Genomic DNA, 23,289 nt, shown 5'->3' with positions numbered 1-23,289 from the left:
CAGTGGTACCAACAAGATGCCTGAGCACTCACATCCATTTTGTCTCCTCTCTGCATGCCACCTCAGCTCTAACCCCAGCATGTCTCATTGGTGGCACACAAGTGGATGGGAACCTATCATTTCATGTTTCCTCCTAGGCAAAAGGTGCCAGATGAAGGCTAATAAAATCAGATTTACTAGGGATGAAGAGCAGCCAATTGCTGCTACACGGAATAATCTGACCCACTGACATCCAGGGCAGCTACTGACAACACAGGGTTTTGGTGCAAAACCCCTCAGCAGGACAGAAAAGGGTAAGGACTAAAGCTCCCTTCCAAAGGCTGATCCCACTTACATGAGCAGAACCATCCTGCACCCCATGAGCTTCCTCTTAAACAACCCATTTTAAGTGTGCAAACCATATTTTTTATTTATGCTGTCTTTTGGCCATTCATTCCTCTCCTCTGCATATTTTCTTGAACAAACATAAGAAATTCTCAGAAATTCTGCTGTTAAGACAGCAGGTTTTCCCACACAGTTTCAACACAACAGCTCTCAGCCCTGCACTAAAATTGTGGGTTTGGACATTTGCAAAACAATCTCTATAAAGCAATTCTTGCATCCCAAGGTAGAGGAGTAACCTCTCAGGAAGATACCAAGCCAGAAGAAGGATCTTCATTTCACTTTTTTCACACCACAGCACTTTCAGGGCTGTTTCAGACAAGCATCACCAGAATATCCTCCAAAATTCCCTAATTTTTTTTCTCACGACATGATTTAAATGAATTCAAAAATATCTATTTTCATCAATAAAACTGTGTCTAATCAGTTCAGTTGAAAAATTGCTTAAGTCAACTTGCTCTTTAGATAATTAACTGCACATGATACTTATAAAAGCCTATGAATCTAATAAACACCCAGGAATTTATACATTTGCCACCAGAAGTATGAACAACTCCTCCTTTATATAAAATGAGAGGATGGGATGGACCCACAGCCATGCTCACAATGAAGGACAGACAGCAGCAGGCCATGAAACCAAGCACTGCTGCTCACCATGCACATCCTTTACCCTTTTTGCACACGAGTTTAAGTAGCCTGCCACATCACTGTTCAGATGTAACCTTCACAGCCTTTCCACTTTTCCATTTAGACTTTTCAAGTCAAATACAGGATCAGCTAATTCTGGCTTCTATTCAGTTTCACTTCTCCAAAAACTAAGAAAATTGCATGACAGAAAAATGCAAGTGCCAGTGACAGCAACATGCAATATATTTTAATGCATTTTGTCCAGCTTGCAACAGCCATCCCAAAGCACAGAAAAAGCACCTCATTTAATAGCAATGTGCCTGCTAGGGCCCTGGTATCAGATAAGTAGTTGAAACTAACAGAAAGAAACCAACAAACCCCCAAGGAACAATGGTATGTATAGATAAAAGGTTACTCTACCCTGCTCTAAGTGCTGAGACAATCTATATCCATCAGCACTGCTGGTGGAAAGAGCTACCTCGGAGAGCATGCAACTGGGTTTTTGTTTTTAAAAATTATGTGCTAGTACTGCTGCTTTTGGACAGCATGGTTAAGAGACAGATGACTAATTAGATACTTGGAGAAACTCCTCTTGAAACTGTAAAAAGTACTCATTCCAAGATTTTCTACCATGTGAATCTGCAGGTTAAATGGCAGGGTATGGCACTTTATTAATATCCTCACAGCACAACAGCTGGACCAGTATCTAACAGATAAAGACCTCAGATTTACTCCAGTGGAGGTAAAGTGTCTGGGCAGCTCATTGCAACTCCTATTTTGCCTCCACCAAGCTTTGGCTTGGAACCAGCCCTCTGTACACCTTAACATTTAGGGAAGCCACCAGAAGTGGTGAATGGCACTTGCCCAGAGCCAACAGGAAACACAGCTCTCATCTTTCCTCTTCCAAGCATTAAAACAAAGAGAAACAGCCTAGGATTTCCCATATCTCCCATTGCTGCTCAAAGCACCAAGTCAGAAGATAAATAACTTTTCCTTTCAACACACTGCTTAAGGCTTCCAGTGCAACACAGCATTTTCAGCACAACATGATACTTTCCACCTCAGAAGAAACGTTTTAATGTCTCAAAGTATTAGAGTTGAGTTCATATACACCTCATAGGCAGAAACTGAATGTCTTTTGTGCAATTCATGTTAAAAAGGCTACACATGTGCTCTAAATGAAGTCCATTTTTTTTTCAGACACAAAGTCCCTGGTGCTGGGACCAGAGACTGAGAGAGTTCTGATTTAATGATTTGCCTTTTAAAAGCCATTAGCAGTTTGCAGCAGCTCCCACACATTTATCTTCCATGCTGTTCATCACGGTGGGAGGGGAAAAAAGAAAAGTACACAGCTGCAAACAAAACAAATTAAAGCGTTGAAGAGTTAGAACTGACTTAAGTCTGACAAACAAATCTAAAAGTTCAAGCTCAGGTTCACAGTTTAAAGATCTACTAGGACAAAACATTTGCAACTTGAAACTGTGATAGCTACAGAGAAAAAAAAATGACCAAAAATTTACTCAAGCCTCCAGGAAAAAAAGAAAAGGAAAAATTGCCTTTTTTTTCCCCTTAGATGTCAGCTGAATGTTACTGGCTAAAACCACTTTTGAGACCTAAAAAAAGCCACTTCCTGGGTTTAAAGACAGAAATGTTTTGGAAGAGTTTTAGAAAACTCCCAAACCACAGAGCTTTTCAATTTCAGCTATGAACTTCTTACACAAATGTGTAATTCAAAATGTGATCACCTATAGCACGGATTGCCTTGGTGAAATACACCCATTTATTGGCAAACACTTTTAAATTTGTGCATTACTTTCTACTGGCTAAGGGATTGCAGAATGAAGGAAGTCAGATTGTTCACTTAGACTGTCCAAAAACTGGCAGAGGCAGTAGTTTCAAAGCCTCCAACTCAAGCTAGGAAATTTAGAGAACAGAACGCAAGGGATGAACACTTTCCACCATGACAAGTCCAGCTGATGGGAACCTGCAGGATTTTAGGATTAGCAATCCTAAAAATTGACTCCCGTGTACACAAAGACAAAAACGGAGTTCAAATCAGAAGTTTGAAATGAAAGTTTATTCAGACTCTATTTCTCTAAGATTCTCCATGGCTTTTTCTAGAGACAAACATAAAACTCTGCCTTCATAGAGCAGGCTCAGCTGCTTTTTCCTAGCACATCAGCAGACTTTCTAGCACTTCTGCTGCTTTCACTGTTGCCATTCCACTGGCAGGTATGGGTTGCCCCTCTCAATAATCTCCTCTGTTCCCTATGGAAAATCTAGGTCCCAGTGAACCATTCAGCAACAAATGGACAACTAGAACATGCAGGCTGCAGCACTACCTGGACACTCCTAATACTCATCCTCCTAAAAAAGCAACTTGAGCCTTGCCACAGTCCCCACTGACCAGGAGCAAACCCAAGGTCCTGATGTGCTGTACAAAGTATTCATTCTGCAAACTCCTTAAAAGTTTAATACAACAGGAACATGGAGGCATAAAATTGATGACTGCTCTACCCATCACACATACAAGCACAACTCTGTCTTTAAAGAGTCTGGTAAGAGCTCTGACAAAAGTAAAAGGTGGTTTTTAAAAGAACTGCTCTCACTCTGAGGTTGCAGAGTATGAGTCTTATTAAATATTAAGGCCAGACAAATTGCAGAGATGTCAACAAGACTCAAGACTTTGCAATCCAATACTGACAGGCTGAGCAGTCACTGTGGTATCCTCACCTAATATTGCTGGAGATTTTGCCAAAGTAGTGATTACATAAAAAGTAATTTGATGTTTTTTCCAGACAAGGAATAAAAAAAATTTCTGTCAGAACAACATTTCAGTTTCAGTTTCTGAGGAAATGTCTCATAAAAGCAAGGCAAGGTCTATAAAATAAAATTTGTATAATTCTATCTAGCTAGACTTAAGCCCTATCCTCATTGATGCCTGTTCTTTAAAATAAATTTACTGTAAAAGATTAACTAGAGGCCTCCATAAAAGATTTTTAAGGGGGATTTTAAAAAAAAGTCAAGACTTATTAAATAAAAAACAAGCCCAAAAACTGATAATAGTGAGAACAGCCGTTAAAAGAATCACTTACTACACTAGGAAGAAAAAAATCCAAATAAAGTTATGAATATTTCCAAAGAGGCTTCCATAACAATTCTGCCATTAGTTATGAAAGATTAGAAACAGTTATATTTAGCTGTACATTTTGCTAGGCTTCCACACTTACCTTGATCAAAAACACAGCACTGATTCACAGGACACCAGAAGACCCACAGATGCTGGGGCAGGGAGGGCACTGTGACATGGCTCAGAGAGCAAGGAAAAGGGCTGGGTGAGAGCAAACTGACTAACAAAGCAAAGACAAAAACACTTCCCAAGAAGCAAAGTGCAAAGAAGCTGTAACCAAAACCGCATGGAGCTGCATCTCCTGGCTTTTCCTTTCCCTCCATCACTGGTATCGTTGCTTTATCTTAACTCCAACACCATGTTTCTGTGCAATTTTCCAAAGCAAACTGAAGTGTGCCACTATTGTGCAGAAGGAGCACAATAAACTTAATTTCAGTTTGCTTTAGAAAATTGCTCTCCACTCCCAGAAATCAGCAGGCAGAGCATGAGAACACTGCGCTGGGTTAGACAGCTCAAACACAAAACCCAGCCTTATTCCAACACATGCCTTGGATTTGCTCTAAGATTAGCCTTGCTACACCTCACAGAAGGCTGCTGAGCACTAGGATCATGTCCAGTTTGTTGAAATTTGCTAAGGATATCAGCAAGGTGGGTGTCTTCCAAAACTGACAAAACCTTAAAGCAAAGCCATGCTGTCTGCTGAGTTAGAGCCCAGGCTTGAGCCTCTAAGAGCTACCAGGTGATGCCAAAAACCACAAGTACCTTTTCACCAGGGGGCATGACTTGGCATTCATGAACAAATAAGTATTTAGTGCTCTGGTTGAGAAGAGCAGTGGTCTTTCCAAGTTTCACTGGTACACGAGACCATATGTGGGAGCATAAGAAAATAAAATCCCAATTGCAGGCATCAGAAAGGAGCAGCTGAAAGCTGCAGTGAATGCTTTAGATCTTGTTCCTTGCTACAGCCTCTCATCTGCAAGATGAAGCCATAGCTCTGCTCTGCAAACACATCTCAGGGTTTGATGATCGTGTGAACCTCAGGAGTAGCCATCACATTCCCAAAGAATAGAAGGAAGGAAGAAAACTCTACAGAAACTTGTTACATGATAACAGCTTGATATACCACATTCAAGCCCTCTGCTAGAAGCCAACAGAGACACCATGAGTGAAGTCAACTGTTGGAGGCGATTTGCTATTTTGGATCCACTGTCTCCAAGAGTATCTAGGAGCTGTTCCTCACTGCTGCTGGAAACACAATATCATTCAGTCCAAGATAAAGAGCAAGTCGAAGTAGGGCAGCAGAAGCACAGTGGAACAAACACAATGGTGCATTCCCTTAGAATGGACAGAAGCAGTGCACAGCCTGATCTGGTACACTGTCAGAGTATGAATATGACAGTCATTACTTTGGCAGTATCCTGACACCTGGTGAAATATCCCAGGAGCCCACATGAACGTGGAGTATTGTAATATTGGACATTGTTATTCAGTTTTCTGTGCCAGAAGTAGCATGGAAGCTGGTTCACACAAACATACTCTACAGTCCAGTTCCTTCAGTGTGACATGTCCAAATCATCAAGTAGGAACATGAAAAAAATTTATCTGTGACATGGCTATAGTAATACAAATCCACCCTGACAGATAACAGCTGGGCAACTGATGTCTACAGAAGTGCAAATATTCAATTAACAACATCTCTGAGCAATAATCACAGGTGTCCTGATGTCAGGAAATGCTGTCACACCATTACCTGTCAAACCAGGGAACACACATACCTCAGCAGAGAACTGTAAAAAAGCTCACCACTGTGTGCTCAAGTCTAGCACTAGCAAAGATCCTAAAGATGGCAAGTACATACAAAATAATTTCATTGAAAAGCTGAAGAAAAGAGTGTTCAAAATATGCACCTAAGTGGCTTATATAGCATTGTGTCTTCATCAAGGGAAAACCTTCCCCCATTGCTTGCTTCCTGTCATCTCTCTCCATCTCTCTGAAACAGCTGCTATTTTCAAGCTCTAAGTTTGCTGTTCAAAGGCCTTCCTGCAAGATTTATCAGTAACAAACTACCAGTAGCAAAATACTGCTAAGAGAAGATTGCCTTCAAAAAGCACCACTAACATTCACCACTTCAGCAGCTGTATCAAAGTCTTGCTATATTTGCTTGTTGACTCAACCAGAAGAGATTCCATAGTGAAATCTCAATGGCAAGACGTTCTTCAGACCAGAATATTAACACTGTTTGCAATAAATGGCACTCACTGTAATGCTGTATTTTACTACATGTATTTGGTTTGTGCAGCTGCTAAACCAGCTACTGCCAATGAAATCAAAAGCCCCAGGGAGTCAAGACATGTACCAGACACACTACTCACACATATCCTCCAAAACACTTACAAAACAATTTCAATGTAGTTCTCTATTTTAAATTATATTGTACTAGCTTCCTATGTTTTATCTATTTGAGGTGTTGGTTGTAGTTGAACCAGGTTGTTAACATGGGATTTTCCTAAATTGTGCCACTAATGGAGCACTGGGAAGTGCAGCATGCCACCTGAAAGGACAGCAACTGCCCAGTGGTCATTTACTCCTGATTAACATCTTTTGCAGAAGAGATTGTTATCACTGAGGATAGAACTGCTAAAGTGCTTTATCCAAACATCATGGGGAAAAAATCTGCATTTACCAACACCTACCCCATCAAGGGCATATTGGAATATGAAGGCACACAACTCTTCGTCACATTACTATATATATTTGAGAAACACAGGGAACATTTCAGCCTCCAGAATCAACTCTGATCTTCAGCCAGCACACCAGAGTGTTCCTTGTTCAATGCTCCTGGCATAATACAGTGCAGCATCCCACTCAGAATTGCAAGCACCTTTTGATAAGACTTGTCTGATAAGATAAGCACAGCTAGCAATGGAAAGCAGAACTAAAATCCAAAATTACAAGCTTTCAGTGAGAAATAAACAAATCAATCACACTTAGGAAGAAAGACAGCATGTGCTGTACTAGTGTGCCTTAGACTATACACCATCTCTGAGTACTCTACTGTGCTTTTAATAAAAAGAGTATGTTACCCAATGCTAACATTTTTTTCAGCCCAAATACTCCACAATATACTGGCAACTGAGTAAATGGCTAGGACAATCTGCCCATTCATGACTGCTGGAGTTCATCATTCCTACTTATTCTTCATCCTTTGCAGATGCAGTAATCCTTATGAATGCAGGCTTTCTTCAGATAGTAAAGAATGGCAATAGGGCCATAATGAAAATCAATCCAAAGAAAATCCAAGCTTTCAGAGCACGCACTGAAGATTTGCTGATCTGTACAATGGTCAGCCAGAAAACATCCACACTACAAACAAAACAGGAAAATGGTGGGAATTGAGTAAAAATGGTTTATGAAGCACTGCATCATTTAAATGTTGTATTTCAGAAATCACGTATGAGTAGAGTTTTTTACAGCATCTTCCCTCTCAAATATCCAGAAGGGCTACCTTTGCCCATGCCTTTTTTTTTAGGGATCAGTAACTCACAGAAAGAAGGAATGACAAGAATAAAGAGAGGTTACAGATATGCTGAAACATTGTTGCAGGTATTGTAAAGATTTCTGCCGCTTCTGCACAAAAGTATGTTCTTGTCAGGTCCTGATGTGCTCTGAAGCTGCAGCAGTTAAAAGAGTTATTGAGAAAAGAAAAATTATTGCTGCAATGCCTATTCATGCTGAGGACCTCAAGAGAATTGCTGCTTCAGTGAGCCTTTCCTCAGTAGCAGGCAAACCAGCTTCACAGTGCTTTTGCTGGAGCCCAATAGAAATTTAAAAAAAAAATCCCTCCCAAATTCTAAAAATAAATTACACAATTGCAAATGCAACCCAGTAAAAAGATTTTTTTTTCTTTTAAGAAGCTGTATCAGTTTAAGAAAGAGGAATTATTATGAAATATGAGCTGATTAAGTAAGAATAAATGGGAAATCAAATTGAATAACTGCTCCTTACAGTGAAGTTTTACCTAGCTGTTAGATTCAGGTATAGAGAACCAGTTCAGAGCCAACTATCCTGAGAAAGCAAATAGACTCTTCAGCCCACCACATTCTTCTGGAATAAATAGCTGTACTATTTCAAAAGGAACAACAGGACTTTGGGGATGAGCACGGCATTATTACTGTTACCATGATGTTTCAGGCTATGAGATCCAGATGGGTGCAGGAGAAACTGTCATATTTGTTACAATAGCAAAGCACTGACAAAAGGTGTGCCCAATTGCTCATGCTGAATGCTGACAGACCGAACTGCCAGATCATTGGGAAAGCACTCAGTGTCAGGCTGCCAAGTTGTAGGACACAAACATAACAATTTAAAAAAAATTGGCAGACAATATCACTACATATAGAAATTTCACATCTTCATTATCCTGCATAATGACTGGTCACTACTAAAGTATTTGCTTTGAGGACTGGATTTAGTTTTGATTACTCTCTGAGTAAAAGATCATATATTCCAGCAGTCTAAGTGGAAAACTTACCATTAAATTCAACTCAAATTTAACAAGGTGTGCTGCAATCCTTCTGCCACAACAGTAACTAAAAAGTGCACCAAATCAAATGGAAATGAAGGACTGAGAGGATCTTGCAACATGAGCAATGCACACAATGGCCAATATGAAGACACCTGTGGCAAACACCAAAACCCCACAAGGCAGGAAACCCCCCATTAATTGTTTTACCAATACTCAGACACCCTTGGAAAAAAAATTAGTCACCTCTTTTTATAATTGCTGAGTAGAAAAAACTGGCCACAAGAAGTCCCTCCACTCCTCTGTGCTGGATTAAGATTCCTGGGCACTCCAGCACCCCCACAGTCTCTAACTCACACTTCTCCTGTGAGATAAGAGAAGTGGCAGCCTGCCCACTTTGCCTGGCTATAGCAAAGGAGGAAAATGGAGGTGTCGCAGGCACAGGTAGATATGCAAAGTCAGATCGTGTTTAGCTGGGGCCCTGTGTGATCATTTCAAGAGCAAAGAGCATGCACAGCATCAACTGCTTCAGAGTAGAGGTTCCGCTTTTCCTGGAACTGTAAAGACAACACTGACGGAAATCACTGAGCAAGGACAGAATCACAGCTCATGATCTGATTCAGCAGTGAGTTTCCCAAGCTATCTTGAGCAAACCTTTCCTCTTGTACTTCAGACCTAGTATTATTTTCCATCTTTAAGAGGCAAAAATTAAAATGAAAATGTTTTACAATGCTTGGATACTTTTCATGGAGCTGTAAAAACACACACACTTTTTTTTTCTCCATCCCATATAAACAGGCAGTGATGAAAACTGGGTTCCAGCTTCAGTCTGATGAGCAGTATTAGCCCAATTCTTCCCCTACTCCCTGCTAATAATAATAATCATATTATTCCTGTAGGTGTACCAAGCAAGTAAGAATACAAAGAAACAAAGCAGCAGCATAAATGACTAAAAATATTTTTTCAGGGCTGAGAAATTCACTTGTGGTGATTCAGAGATGGTGCAACTGACACTGACTTCTGAAAACCTTTGTCACTGTTTACCTCAGCAGCCTAACCCCAGTCACAGCCAGGACTCCCCTCTTTCATTAAGTTCCTAAGAGAAAGTGTTCTTTTTCAGGATTTCCTATTTATTATCCCAAAGATTTGAGGTTATGGACTGAATAGAAAGATCAAACAAATAGCACAGGAATATAGCAAGGAAGACTAGACTAGTAAATCAGAATATTTTTCTTCTTTGCAGAAAGCTTCTTGTTTTTCAGCCATTGATTTGCGACCCTGTAAAGAAATTCATATCACCCCCCGATATTTCTGTCTTCCCATAGTCAGCATCTCAGGCCATTTCAATAAGCCTGACTGAGTCCTCTGCCTTCATCTCTCTCTGCAGACAATTCAGCCAAGCATTTCTCCTTGGGGTACCTTTTGCTGCAGGAATCTGTTCTGCAACTCCTTCTGGCAGGTTAGGTGACTTATTCAGTACTGGCTGACCTCCTGCTCACTGAAGCTTACAACACGACTGCCTGATTCTCAAGCCCATCAAATCCTAAGTCATAGAGAAATTTTCCTGGCCAATGTGACCCCTTTCCTAACAGAACATGTCCTGCAAATGTGACATCCCACTAGCAGTAGCTCCTAGCCCAAGAAACTTGGTCAGTTCAATTTGCAGTATGAAAATGAGCTTTGTTCCAGACATTACAGACATTTAAAATATATGATACTGTTTTCAAATTAATTTTCCTTAACTCTGAAGCCCAGCAGTATGGAATGGACCTCTGGCAAACTGCTGCTAACAGAAATCAGTAATGTCTTTCCAAACCTTTTTAACAGCTCTAGAACACCTTCCTGGTTGCACCAGTTCACTGCCTCCAAACCTCAGAAAGCCCCTGTTTGAACAGGAACTTCCCATAAATCTGCATTTGTCAACAAGCTGCTGTCTCAATCCTCTCAACCAGTAAGGCAAATACAATGCAACAGGAAAACCACCTACAGTAAGAGCAGTTAAATTTAGGAGTGTACCTAACTATTAACTTCAGGTGTATCAGCTTTCCACCAGGCATATATTTATCTCAGTATATGATTCACAGACTTTTTATATTCTCCACACAACATCCACTCAGTTTATGTATCAGGACAACAAATCATTGAATCTAAGTTTCAGTTGAAATGTTTCTCTGGTGTTATTAAAAAAAAATACCAAATCCACATGTAAAATGGTAGATTTTCTATACTAAATCAAATGCAAAGAAATAGTGTTTCCAATCAAGTGAAGCATCAGAAGTCTGTCTCTGTGCTCTGACAGAGTATTACACAAGAACAGGCTATTCTGGAAAGTGAGCAATTCAGCTCTGAGGCGCGCATGTTGTGTGTGGGGGCACACACATGGGTCAAATGTGATCTGTTCAAGGATCAAAAATGCCATGCACGTGTTGCATCATTGGGATTCTGGCACGTTGACATAATTACAAAAGCTCCAATTATTGTTCTTATGCATTGCCCTTTTCTGCATTTAAGTCCTCTGAAGATCTTGGAAGGTTTAACTTACTGAAAGACAGCTTTTTTTACAAACTTGTTATAAACTTGTTACTTACTATAAATGTTACAAATTAACTCAAATTTCCTTGCTGACTGTTCAAGGAAAATTCTGTAACATAGCCCTGGTGGTAAATATTCTCAATGGTCCAAATTTTCTTCTTATAGCTGTGAAATCCATACATTGCTCATGAGGCAAACTTTAGGCCTTTTTTTAAAGTATAAGGGCTAAAAACTAGGTTTTGGTCTTGACACAGTCTATCAACAACTTATAAAACTTTAGTTTGATTCTTGTTATGATTAAATGGTCCTAGAGATACTGGCATCTTTATCTTTCTCTTTACTGAGGACAGCTGAGAACACAGAAACAACGCAAGAGAGGGTCAGGGAAAAAAATTCTTATAATACAGACAGCAAAAGTTCAATCTGAACAAAATTCTCCTCTGCCTTGAAAACCAGAACATCAAAGGAGCCAATGCTGAAGTGAAAGCCTGGACTGTAGATATGTAGAGAGACATGGGAATTCATGCCTTACTCACATGTTACCTAGAAATATCTTCCACAGCTTAAACAGCTTACAGGTGAAGACAAGGCACAGACAGTTTCATTAGTGGTCAGGGGAACCAGTCTCAGTGATGAAAACTGTGGTAGCAGGGAGAGGAGGATAAAAATGACAATTAGAATGGCTATTTCAGCCATTCTAATACTCACATTCCCATGAGGCAGGGAAGTGAAAAAAGGTTTTTAGTTTAGAATGGAAAAAAAAAAAAGTAGGTCTGATGTATGGAGAGGAATCCAGGCTGTCAGCTTTAAAATAAACTATTGGATGCACCATGGAGAGAAATGAAGTAACAAGGGAAGAGTGTTAGGAGATCCCCACAAAAAAGCAGCAGTCAGCATAATACAATTTCTCAGAGAGCTAAAAGGCGTGACAATTGTAATACCCACAGGAACCATTGGAGAGCAAGGCTTGTGTGTCATCATCATGCACATGAAGGAAGAAGAGCAAAGGGAGGCTAAAAAAATTGTATAGACATCGTGCTTCAGAAATCGTGGGAGTCTCAACTTTCTCTTAGAGCTGCGGTAGAGGGAGCATCTAATGCAGAAAAACAACTTGTGGCCTGGTAACAGAGAGGTAAAGACAATCTCTAGGGTTGTCTGGTTTTGTTTCAAGAACATAACTAGAAGTTTAAGCAGTACCTAGATGATTGAGACCCTGATTGGGGGGGGGGGGGGGAGCTTTAGCTTTCACAGGCTAAGGATGAAGCGATCATAAATGCAGAGTAGCTTGTGCCTACACCTCCTGCCCCAGCCTTTCAGTTTTTAGAAGAAGGTATGAACAAAAGAAAATGCAAAGTTTCCCCTATCTGTGATTAGGGTTGACAAAACACTATCTAACATCATAAGCACCTGATGCAATGAGGTTAGATATTTGTGTTTGAAGTACAGAGGAAAAAAAAAATGCAACTGTCCCATCTTTTATACTTTGGAAGAGATCCCAAAACCATTAGGATCAAAAAATAAAAATGTTGAAACAAGTAGACTCAAGCATTTGCCAGCAAAAGCAATAAACCCTTTTTATGGCTCCCTGAGGAAATGGGGGACATAATCAAGTACTAAGTATCACCAAGATATCTATGTTGACATTTCTCTGTTTCATGCAGGCACATGTATAATCAGAGTATGCTGCAATTATATTTTGTTACTGCAGCTTAACAAGCAGATCATCATTAGGAAATCACTCACTAACTCTTCAGTCATGTAGAGCTGAGGAAAAGATTAATTTTACACCTATGTATCTCTCTGAAAGATAATCAGAAAGAGATTGTCTGTGTGTGTGTGTGTGTGTGTGTGTGTGTATGTGTGTGTGTGTATACACACACTGCTTTACCTCAAGTGAACATGCTTGAAAGAAGGTTAAAACTCTCTAGATATAAAAATCAACTTCATAAAATTTTTGCCAAGTCAGACATACTGCTGTGCAGAGATCAAAAGCAATAAAGATTAGCCTGAAACAGTGTCCTGACACTCAGTTGCCTATGTAAAAGTCTATTCCAGCATTAAGGTTATTTCACACACACCAACACATCTTCAAAATACTCCTTCTTCCAAGAATAATTCACTGTAACCCATGTCAGGTGGGAATATGTTCCCTGTAAGACACTAGTATTGCAGATAGATATGACAAAGCCACACCCTTTATGCTGTGCAGAGTATAAAGATGACTCTCAAAGTATAAACCTGCAAGACAAACCAAACAAGCAGAAGTGCCCACTTCAATTTTGTGAGCCAGGAGAGGATGCTACAGCCAAACCTGCCAGGCATGTCTGTGGAAGGTCACTACAGTCAGCCTCCTCTTCTCTTAATATATAACATTACATAATAAGCAACAAAAATATCAAAGTTAACCCAGGAGAAAGACTGGGGTGGCACTTCCCCAACAGAAATAAACCTTTACACCATTTTTCTTCTTCCATATTTCTCCTGTATTTTCCAGAGAGTGCAAAACTGCAGTGTAGCCAGTGATGCCAACTCCACTCACTGCTTCAATTCTCCTGTGAATACCCTTTCCTCCCAGCTAGCCAGGGAGCCCTCTGTTTGCCACTTTGAACTCTTCTAGGGAGCCTAACTTCTAAGGCATCAATTACACACCAAGGCTAAAAGCCAATTAAAATAAGTCGGTATTCACTCACTAAGAAGGCATTTTAAGAAGAACAGTCCTTTTAAGAACAGTCAAGTTTTCTCATGGATGAGGAAAATCTTTGCAGCAGAAAGGCCACTACACAATCAGTAAGTACAATGAAGACTGTCACAAAGGAATGAGAAACAGGAAGGATTGTGCAGCAGTAAAACAACAGCAGAGAAGTACATGACACTTAAAATGCAGGTTCCCTTTCACTACTGAAGGACTTGATGTCAGGTGCTAAGAAATGCTTGTGTGGGGGAAATAATTTCTTAGAATTAGTGTGGAAGCAATATCATTCATTTTAATGGATTCAGAGTAAAAACCATAAGCTAGTCATATCCACATGTGTCACTTGCTATTTTTAAACCATCATCACTGACAACATCTTTCTGTTAGTATCTCATATTCAAAGCAATGGCAAAGGTTAACAGCAGTTTTCATGTTGAATCCAGTTCTGGAAATAATGGAACAGCCTCTGAGCCTCAGAAGAAATAACTACATTCCCAGGGTGTTGGCACTGCTCATGGACATGGCGTGCCCTGCTGCTGAGCTGACACAGGGAAGACTCTCACACGTAGGTGACACCAAGACACATGAGCAGCTTTCTCTTCACCTAGGTACTGATGGCAAGAAATGCAGGTGCACACACCACACTTCCATAAACAGCCAGCACATTAAAAACTGTCATCTTATGCACAGACAAGTTAATTGCATTTTAGAATCCTTTTGTAGCATGCTCCTTTGTTTCTATCCCTTTTATTGTTAGGAATAGTTCCCCAGTTTCATAATAAAGTAGCAGGTGAACATGTCAAACTTACTTTAAAAAGAAAAAATAATCTCCTCAATCCTAGCTTATTTTTTATGTCTAAGTGAGAAGTGAAGACAGCAAAGGAAAGGCATGGCATTCTGAATAAGCAGACCACTTTATTTAAACATTTCCACAAATCCAGCACACCAAGACCCATGGGTTTGCTGTTCAAACTCCCCTCTCCAAGGAGCTTACAAGGTAGCAGAAGAGGAATCAGTAACACAAACACACTTAAAATATGCAACAGGTATTCTGGTGGGTTCAGCTGCATTTAAAACCATCTACGACCGATGTATTTTGACAAGGAAGAGGCATTTTGAAAAAAGTTACCAACAGAGAAAGTGGCAGCTGTGGAGAAGTAGTCCAGGCTACAGCAAACCTGCAAGTCCCCCCAGGGTGGCATTAGGGCCAGGACCCTCCCGTGGCAGCCGCTCTACCCCATTGCTGAGCCATCAGAGGTAGCCGAGCCCACACACACCCCTGGCAGCAGTGCTGACCCACGAGAGCTCTGCCAGGAGAGGGTGTGAGCTTTCTCCACGTATCACTCACCCATAGATCTGCATCAAGAGAAATGAGGAGCTTCCACCCAGCCTTTGAACAGCAACACAGAATACCAAAGCCATGAAGAAAGCACAGGAAACCACACACCTCCTCTGGCTGAGAGCAGAGCTCATCTCTTCAATTTAGAGGGAGCCTTCAACTCTTTCTTCCCAGTAAAGGAAAAAACTCCAACAGTTTCTTCTACCACAGGCTCTTTAGGCTCTTCTAAAGTGATTTGTCTGATTTCAGGACATGGAAAAAAACCCAAACCAACAGTTTCCCACAATTTTGCTTTTCTCCCTTCACACTCAGTTAATTGCAGGCTGAAGTGCTTTTTAATAGGAGAGAAAAAAGCAGTGCATTTTAGCTAAATTACCTATGTCTGGCAGACAAAAAGATCTGAACTGCTGAGAATGACTGCGTATTCTTTACAACACTAGTAAAAAACCCTTCAGCATAAATACTCCTCTACAAAAATTGCTTGTATCACAGTCTTTCAATGTAGACACCACTTAGTGTAAAGCAGGGCAAGAAAGGCAATATTCAGTATTTAACGGGGATAAAGCTTTAATCCTGAGTCACAAATAAGTACTCTGTGTTGGGAGAAAAAGTCTACAATCTGGTATTTCTGGCTGTCAGCACGGAAACAACAGACTTGATTTAAATACTGAGGCTGTCTCTTGAACACACAGGGACAGTTCAGCAGGCCAGTGCTGGACTCAGAGCATTCAGCACGTAAGCAAGGAGAGAACATCCATGGTACACAACACCTGTTTAAGACCTAGATAGGAGCTTCCAAATATTTTTACTTCTGGCCCCTAACAGGCCAAGATACGTAGTTCTAGAATGTGAACTGTGTCCTCTAACATTTTTTTTTGCTTTAATAATGGTGGAGCTGAGGTTCCTGCTTCAGATATCTGGTTTCTAAATCAGTTGAGATTTAGAATGGAGATAATGGCTGGGTGGGAATAGCTCCTTAGCAGAAGCAGAAAAAGGTTTCACCCAGCTCTCTAAGATGTTTTGAACTACTCTGCAGAGCCAATGGTTAAGGGGAGCCCAGCTTTCAGAAGGAAGGAGTGGGAGAAAGGGCTGCTATGCACGCACAAAGGGACTGAGAATATCAGAGGATCATAGCTAGCTGAACCATGACAATTTTCTGTCTCAGGGAATCAAGCCTTCCCATCACTGCTTCCAGAGCTATTTCCATGCACTGCAGGAAACCATCCTGGCTTGGAGTCCAGGCCAAACCCTTGAGAAGGGAGAGTTTGGGTAAGTCAGAGGCAAGGCTTACATCTGCTTCCAGTTGTGCTGGGAGCACACAGAGCAGAGGTCTAGAGTTCTCTCTAGTCACTCTCTTAGTGAGCCCAGGACACACAGTAATTTATAAAGGTGTTTCAGAGGTTGCACAGATACTCCTAGATGGTGCCCAGGACTGCCTGCACAGGTGACCCAGAAGCACTTCCTGATGTACAGATAATTATTTTGGGTGAAGGCAATTTCAGTGTTCAGGTGTTCTAATCTTTCTATAGCACAGGAATTGCGAAGAATTATTTAAGATGCACTGCAAAGGAATACACATCTATAACCACTTCTATTCAGCACAACATTTTAAAATTAAATTTCTAAAAGAACAATATCTGAATTGTTCATTCTGTTTGAATGACCAATTACAGCTCATTACAAACAATTTACAATGCAGCATTGTGAAATCCAGAGATAAGATTACACACTAGTTGCCACGCAGATTTTTGTTAACACAGCCAAAGAAACTTTCCCTATGACCTTTCTCTCACCATCCTTAAAACAAAGGCCTGCTTTACCAAACAAAAAGGAGACAGGTGGGAATCCAGGCCTCTCTCCCATCAACCTCTTGCCAAAAACATAGACCTCCAAAAACACAATAAAGAAGCACTGAGATGGGGACACCATCTACACCTGAGAAGTAATTCTGCACATCCTGTTGTACTTGTTAGCTTTTATATACTCCTTCACCATCTCCTTTTCTGTTTTCTCATCTGCACCAAGAACAGAAGTTACTAGAGTTGCTGCAGATGCTCTGCATCTACAGACACCAGTTCAGTCCTTGTGTTCTTTCAGGAAGAATCGTTGGCAGACCAACATATTTCTACTGCAAAGCAGCAAAGAAAAGTTGGAAGTGGTTCCAAAAGAAATTTTCTGAAGTGGGCAAAGGAAAACCTCCGGCTCCTACAGGGCCCAGACATGTGCAACATTAGCCTGCCATGGAACCACCTCACTCTGACAACAAGCTTGTGTGCCAGACATCAGGTTACCTGCCCTCAGCTCAGCACACTCCAGCCAACACAACCAGGGCACTCACACAGGAGCAGAAGGCAGGCAGGTGTGTGAGCTCTGCAGTATTACAGACCTGGCATCTGTTTCTGATAACTTTCTAAGTTAGATGAGAATTACAGGACATGCAGAGGAACACCTTCCCCCTTCAGCCTTTGTGTGGTTCCTACAATTACACGGTGCTGCAGAGCAGTACCAACTTTTACAGCCAGGTGTGTCAGCAAAGGCTTCTTCAATCTAAAGAAATCCAAGTTGCCATTTCTCTCTTCTTTGGCTTATGTCATGATCAGAGGGTATTCCGGTGCTCATTTGACAAAACTTCTCACAAAGATTAAGTTAACAAACAAAAATGAACTAATTAATCATTGTAATCAAATACACTACCCTTTATAGAAACAAATTAAAAAAAACCCCAAACCCACAGGAACAACAACAAAACCCCAACCCACAGGAACAAAGAAGGAAACCCAAAATCACTGCCCTGAGGACTATAGATTGATTGTACTCCAAAGATATTTCAGAAATATCAGCAATTATAACATATTCAACTACCCCTGCCTGAAGGGCAGATCTGAAATACATGCAGGTTAATAGAAGCTATATAGCATTTCTTCTAAATTTCTCTCAAAAGAAGAATTTATAATTTTTCTACCCAGCCACATGCCATAAAGCAAGCTTAGAGAAAAGATTTGAATTACAATTAAAACATACTGAGTAGTCAAGAAGCTGAGCAGGACTCACTTTAAAGCCTGTAACAAAGTGATTTAAAACAATATTCAGGAAGAACAAGCAGCTTGCCAGAGAAAGGATAATGTTCTCAAAACTGCTGCTCAGTTATGATCCTAAATCTAGTATTAGGAGGCTTATGTCAAAGTGGCTTATTAAAAACCAAGACTGACATTATTTTGCTGGCAGTGGAGATGAGTTAGGTCATCTCTAGAATGTGTAGATAGATACTAAAATTCTAACAGAGAGCACTGCAGCCAGATGAGTTAAAAATAGACCTTTTCTGTTCTGCAATACTCTGTATTAGAATAAGTTTCTGTATCTACTCTGTGGATACAGAAACTTAGTCTAATACAGAGTATTGCAGAACAGATATAATGTTTTCTTTCCTGAAGATTCCCAGCTTCTCTCTCATTTGTGTTCCACAAAAGGTAAAAGAAGTATTATTATATTCCTCTTCATACACTGTTTTTCTTTCACTGTACCCAAGTCCAGATTGCTTTTACTTTCATCTGCATCACTAGCACATGTGGCCCACAGACAAGAAGGTACCTGATAGGAGTGACACCTATGCTGATTCATGGGTGGCCAGTTGCCTGCATTAACACTTATGAAAAGGGACAAAGTGATTGCCTAGGGGCAGTGACACCACTGCTTCTGCTGGGAGACATCTACTTATCCAGGTGGCTGCCTCCTAAGGAGCAGCCTTAGGAGGCCCAGCAGCTGGGGGGACACCATCACCTCCCACCTTTAAGTCCACCCTGAGCTGTCCAGGTGCACAGTTCATGTCCGGCTGCTCCTACTACATGGTGATTCTTCTTGGCAGAGAACCAAGAAGCCTGCAAAACAAAGTAGCCACCAAACCTCTTCAGGAAAAACATGTTGGAATACTTTATCCTCCAACTCAGACCAACACTAAGAACAGCAAGCACCACAATCATTATCACTAGCTGAAATACATGTGTCAGCAAAATTTCAATTTCCTTATTTCTCTGTTGTGGATTGGTGTTTGCTTGGCTTGTGTCAGATTCTTTAATTGTTCCATAATAACTGGCATTAGCAATATTAGCAATACTATTGCTGGAGCAGCTGACATTTGCTGCTATTTAACTTCCACAGAGCAGCACCCTTGTTACAGTTTCAATGCTAGAATTCAATTCCATTTAGCACTAATAGATATGTGTGCTTTTAGGACTACAATCTCTTTCTTTGACATATTGCCTTATGATTTTATGTTTAAGGTAGAGTGATCAAACATATGCACTTTAAATAGATATACAGCTTTTATAAAAGTGCATTTCTCAGATAACAAGTTATCAGCAAAACAGAAACCCATCTATCAGTTTAACTGCTGTCTTTTAAACAACAAGTAAGGAAGAGGAGACTTAAGCTCAGTTAGCAGAAGTATAACAAAGTTACTACAGCACTTGTTGGTATGTTCTTTGTGTTCTATAGAAAGTCTGTGAAATGTAAAAGTGAAGCCTGGTCTCAGCAGAACTCAGGAACTGAACATACTAAACATGTTTCCAAGGATGTTTGCCATGAAAAGGCAAGAGTCAGTTTGTTTGGGAGGGAGAACAGAATGTATTTTGATATAATAAGGGGACTCATTTAGAAGGCAAGTATATTGAGGAACAATCTACAAAAGAAAAATTATTTAAGTTAGGGCAGGGCACACCTAGAAAATGTAACAGTTTGAGCCAATTATTCTTTTTTGGATGCTGCCAGTGGGGCTGTAAGAGATAGTGCCTTTCCTAAGACAAGATTTCATCATTTGCACATCAAATTGGGAACCTAACAACCCTTTCACAGATCATGAACTGCGTGTTAGAGCAAACTAATTTGAGTTTAATGAGAGACAGTATCTCTCCAGCTGAACAATTTCTCATTTCCCACGCAGCTCATCAAAACACATACTCAAATGCCCTTGATGCCCTGACACTTGTACTGCATGCATTAGCACACCCACATACACAAGATTTTCAGCATAAACTAAGCCACTAAAGTGATTATAAAACCTAATAAATGAACTTTCCAAAGGTGACAACACTAGGGTAATATCTAAACATTTTCAATACCACCTTACCCTGTCTCTTTTCCAATCAATACACACAGTTAATCTACTGTCTCCTGGGCACTCTTCAGCTGCTAAGCACTAACATGCCAGTGCATAACTTACTTATATGCCCAGTTGTTAATTTGTCAGTTTTCAGCAGTGAGCATATGTGAAGTACACAGCAGTGCAGCAAAGAGACCAGTGACTAAGAGCAAATTGGGATGGTTTAAGGGAAGCATCAGCAGAGGAAAATTCCACTGCTTTGCAAGCTATCACATAGCTCTCAAGAGCAGTAGTACTCATCGGGAAGGAAATGCTTCACTTTCCCCCTCGCTCTAGTGCTGAATTTCTCATGTGTGGTTACCTTCAATGTGCTTATCCCGACCAACATCGGGCAGGTGCTTCACACGGTTCAGCAGGAACAAATTCCGCTGGCGAAGGAGAAGTGCCCCCGGCGCTTATGGCAGTAGCCAATCACCAGCAGACAAATAATTTTTCAAATGGATGGCTGCTCTTCACCGCAACCCACTATGCTCTGCGCACCGAGCACAACCGCGGAGTTCCCCGCGGAGCGAGGGCTCTGCGTCCCCAGCTCAGGCTCACCTGCCGCCCTCTGCACCAGGTACTGACAGCACCAGGGAGAGCAGACCAGCACCGTGAACATCATCCTGCAGAGCCCAGCTCCTCTGGGCCATCAGCCCCACAAACGCAGGGGAGACACACAACTTCTCCTGAGGGATTTACCTTCTCTTTACTCACATCCCCAGAGAAGAGGGGCCTGGAGTGGGCGAACTCAACTCAGTAGAACCCTCGTTCTGCCAGGAGTGTTCGGGATGAGCCGCAGACAGTGTCAGGGTGTCTGGTCAGCATCACTGCGGTCAGTAGGGATCCGCAAACGCGGGCCGCCGGTGACAGCAGCGCGCCGACAGCCAGGGAGCCAACCCGGAGGCTACACACGCTCCTTTCCGCGTGGTGCGGCCACAGCGCGGCGAGGGCAGCGCGGTGGCGCTTTCCAGAGTCATCTCTGCCATGACCTGCACGGCTCGGCACTCCATGCTGCTGGCAGTACGGCCGGCGAGCTGCCTTTCTGCGGCGGGGAGGGTCACCGAAGCGCTGTGCCCGGCGGCACGGCCACGGCGGCGAAGCGCACCTTCCCGCAGGGCACCGCTCCGCTGCCTCACGGGAGGCTGCGGACCGCATGTCCCCGCTCAGTGTCCTTCTGTCCCCAACCCCAGAAAAGGCGAAGCGAGGGGAAGGGATCCAGGAGCACCGGAGGAGACGGCCGGGATCTGCGGCGAGGGGCTCCCCCTGCCCGGGGCTTGGCCTACCGGGCGCTGCCGCCCGCCCGCCCGCCGCAGCGGCTCGGTGCTGCTCCGGCGGCACGGAGGGGCGCGGCCGGTACCGGGCCCTCCGCCGTCCCCCGCCCCTCCCGGCACCTGCCGGGGCTGACACCGGGGCTGAGGCGCGGGCGGTGCCGCGGCCCCGGCGGGACTCACCATAGATCATGGCCAGGCCGGTTTCGTGGAGAAAGCGGACGCGCCGGTGCTTGAAGAGCCAGATGGTGAGGATGGTGAGGGTGAGGAGCAGGATGAAGGTGAGCAGGCTCACGCTGTCCTGCCGGTGGCTCTCCTCCGCCTCCTTCTCGGTGGCGAGCTCCTCCATGGCGCTGCTGCTGCCGCCGCTCCGCTCCGCCGCTCGCAGCCCCCCGGCTGCCAGCAGGAGCAACGAGAGCAGCGGGAGCCGGCGGCGCAGGGGCTCGGCCATGGCTGCGGGAGCCGGGATGCCGCGGCGCCCCGTTCCCCTCCCGCGGCGGCGACGGCCCACGGGCACTGCCCACCGCCCGCCCGGCCGGCCGGCGGGGGAGGGAGCGGGGAAGGGAAAGAAGGACGGCGGGAGGGAGCGGCCCCGGCGCGCAGGAGCCCGCCCGCCGCCGCCTCCCCCGGCCCCTTAAAGGCGCAGCCCCGCCGGCGCTCTCCTCGGCCGGGCAGAGAACGCTGCTCCGCCGTCAGGAAGCGGTGCCGCTGCTCCCCCCGTGCCTGGCCCTGCCCGGCCAGCCCGCCCCGCCCGGCGGAGGTGTCGGGGTGGGCGAAGTTTCCCTCCGCCCCCGCGGGGCTGGATCTGCTCCGGGAGCTGCAGGAGCCGCCTCTGAGGTGCGGGTAGAGCTGTGGTGCCGGTGCCGCTCTCCCTCCCCACGGTGCAGAGAGAACCTGTGAGCTGCGATCACAGTGGAGCCGTGCTGGAAATCATCACTCCAAAGCCCGCCCTGCCCATGGCCGGGCTCCAACTGGGCCAGGAGCGGACGGCCCTGTGAGATCTTTCAGGGAATAAGCGCTGTAGTCTGTAGTCTCTTTTTTTTTTTTTTTTTTTCTTTGTCTTGTTTTGTTTAATACGACGTAGGAAAACTTACTAACCGTAAATTGCTGACTTGGAGGTTTTCATCCAGGTACATCCTACTGGACATTTGCTTCTAGGAAATAAGACAATTGTAGGAAATGAATAGAGAGCTAGTCAGCAATTTTCATTTGATTTTTTTTTTTTTTCTGAAAAGAAAAAGAGCATATATTTACTGTTTGAAAATCATCTCGAGTTGGGGAGATGAAGGAAAGAAAAGGGGAAGGAAAGAAAAGTCAGTTTTTGCAAGCAACCCCAAATCAGCACTTTCTCCTTTAGCTTTTTTTCTTTTTTTTTTAAATGAGTCACAACCCCTTTAAAAGATGAAACAGATGAAACATTGAGCAGTGAAATTGTTTGAGTTTAAAGAAATACAAAGAGCTGTAAAACTATGTTGGTGTTTTCTTTTGGGATTTTTTTGGTTGGTTTTGGTTTTTTGTTTTACCAGCTTCAACAGGAGAGTGCTCTGCCTTTTTCTACCAGAGGAATACCTCCCAGCTTCCAGGGGTGGTGTAAGCAGTGCTGACATTTCTTCTCCTGGGGACTTTCTCCCAGTTATTTTCAATCACAACATCTAACGTGT

At 42.8% G+C, this 23,289-nt stretch overlaps 1 protein-coding gene across 2 annotated transcripts in view; it reads right to left on the bottom strand.

The window, feature by feature from the left end:
• Nucleotides 1-22,272, bottom strand: part of SLC9A7 (solute carrier family 9 member A7) — a 69,248-nt gene extending 46,976 nt beyond the window's left edge. Inside the window, exon 1 of one of the 2 annotated variants that reach the window (XM_030234807.2) lies at nt 21,812-22,272. In XM_030234807.2, coding sequence (XP_030090667.2) covers nt 21,812-22,079 — 268 coding nt within the window. In that variant the 5' untranslated portion in view covers nt 22,080-22,272. The remainder of the gene's footprint in view (nt 1-21,811) is intronic. The other variant, XM_030234808.2, reaches the window with a different exon arrangement.
• Between the last annotated feature and the right edge of the window lie 1,017 nt (nt 22,273-23,289).

The sequence above is a fragment of the Serinus canaria genome, chromosome 1, assembly GCF_022539315.1.
Source record: "Serinus canaria isolate serCan28SL12 chromosome 1, serCan2020, whole genome shotgun sequence".
Classification (NCBI taxonomy): Eukaryota; Metazoa; Chordata; class Aves; order Passeriformes; family Fringillidae; genus Serinus; species Serinus canaria.
Note: the sequence above shows the minus strand (reverse complement) of the source record. Positions and strands in the feature narration are given on the sequence as shown.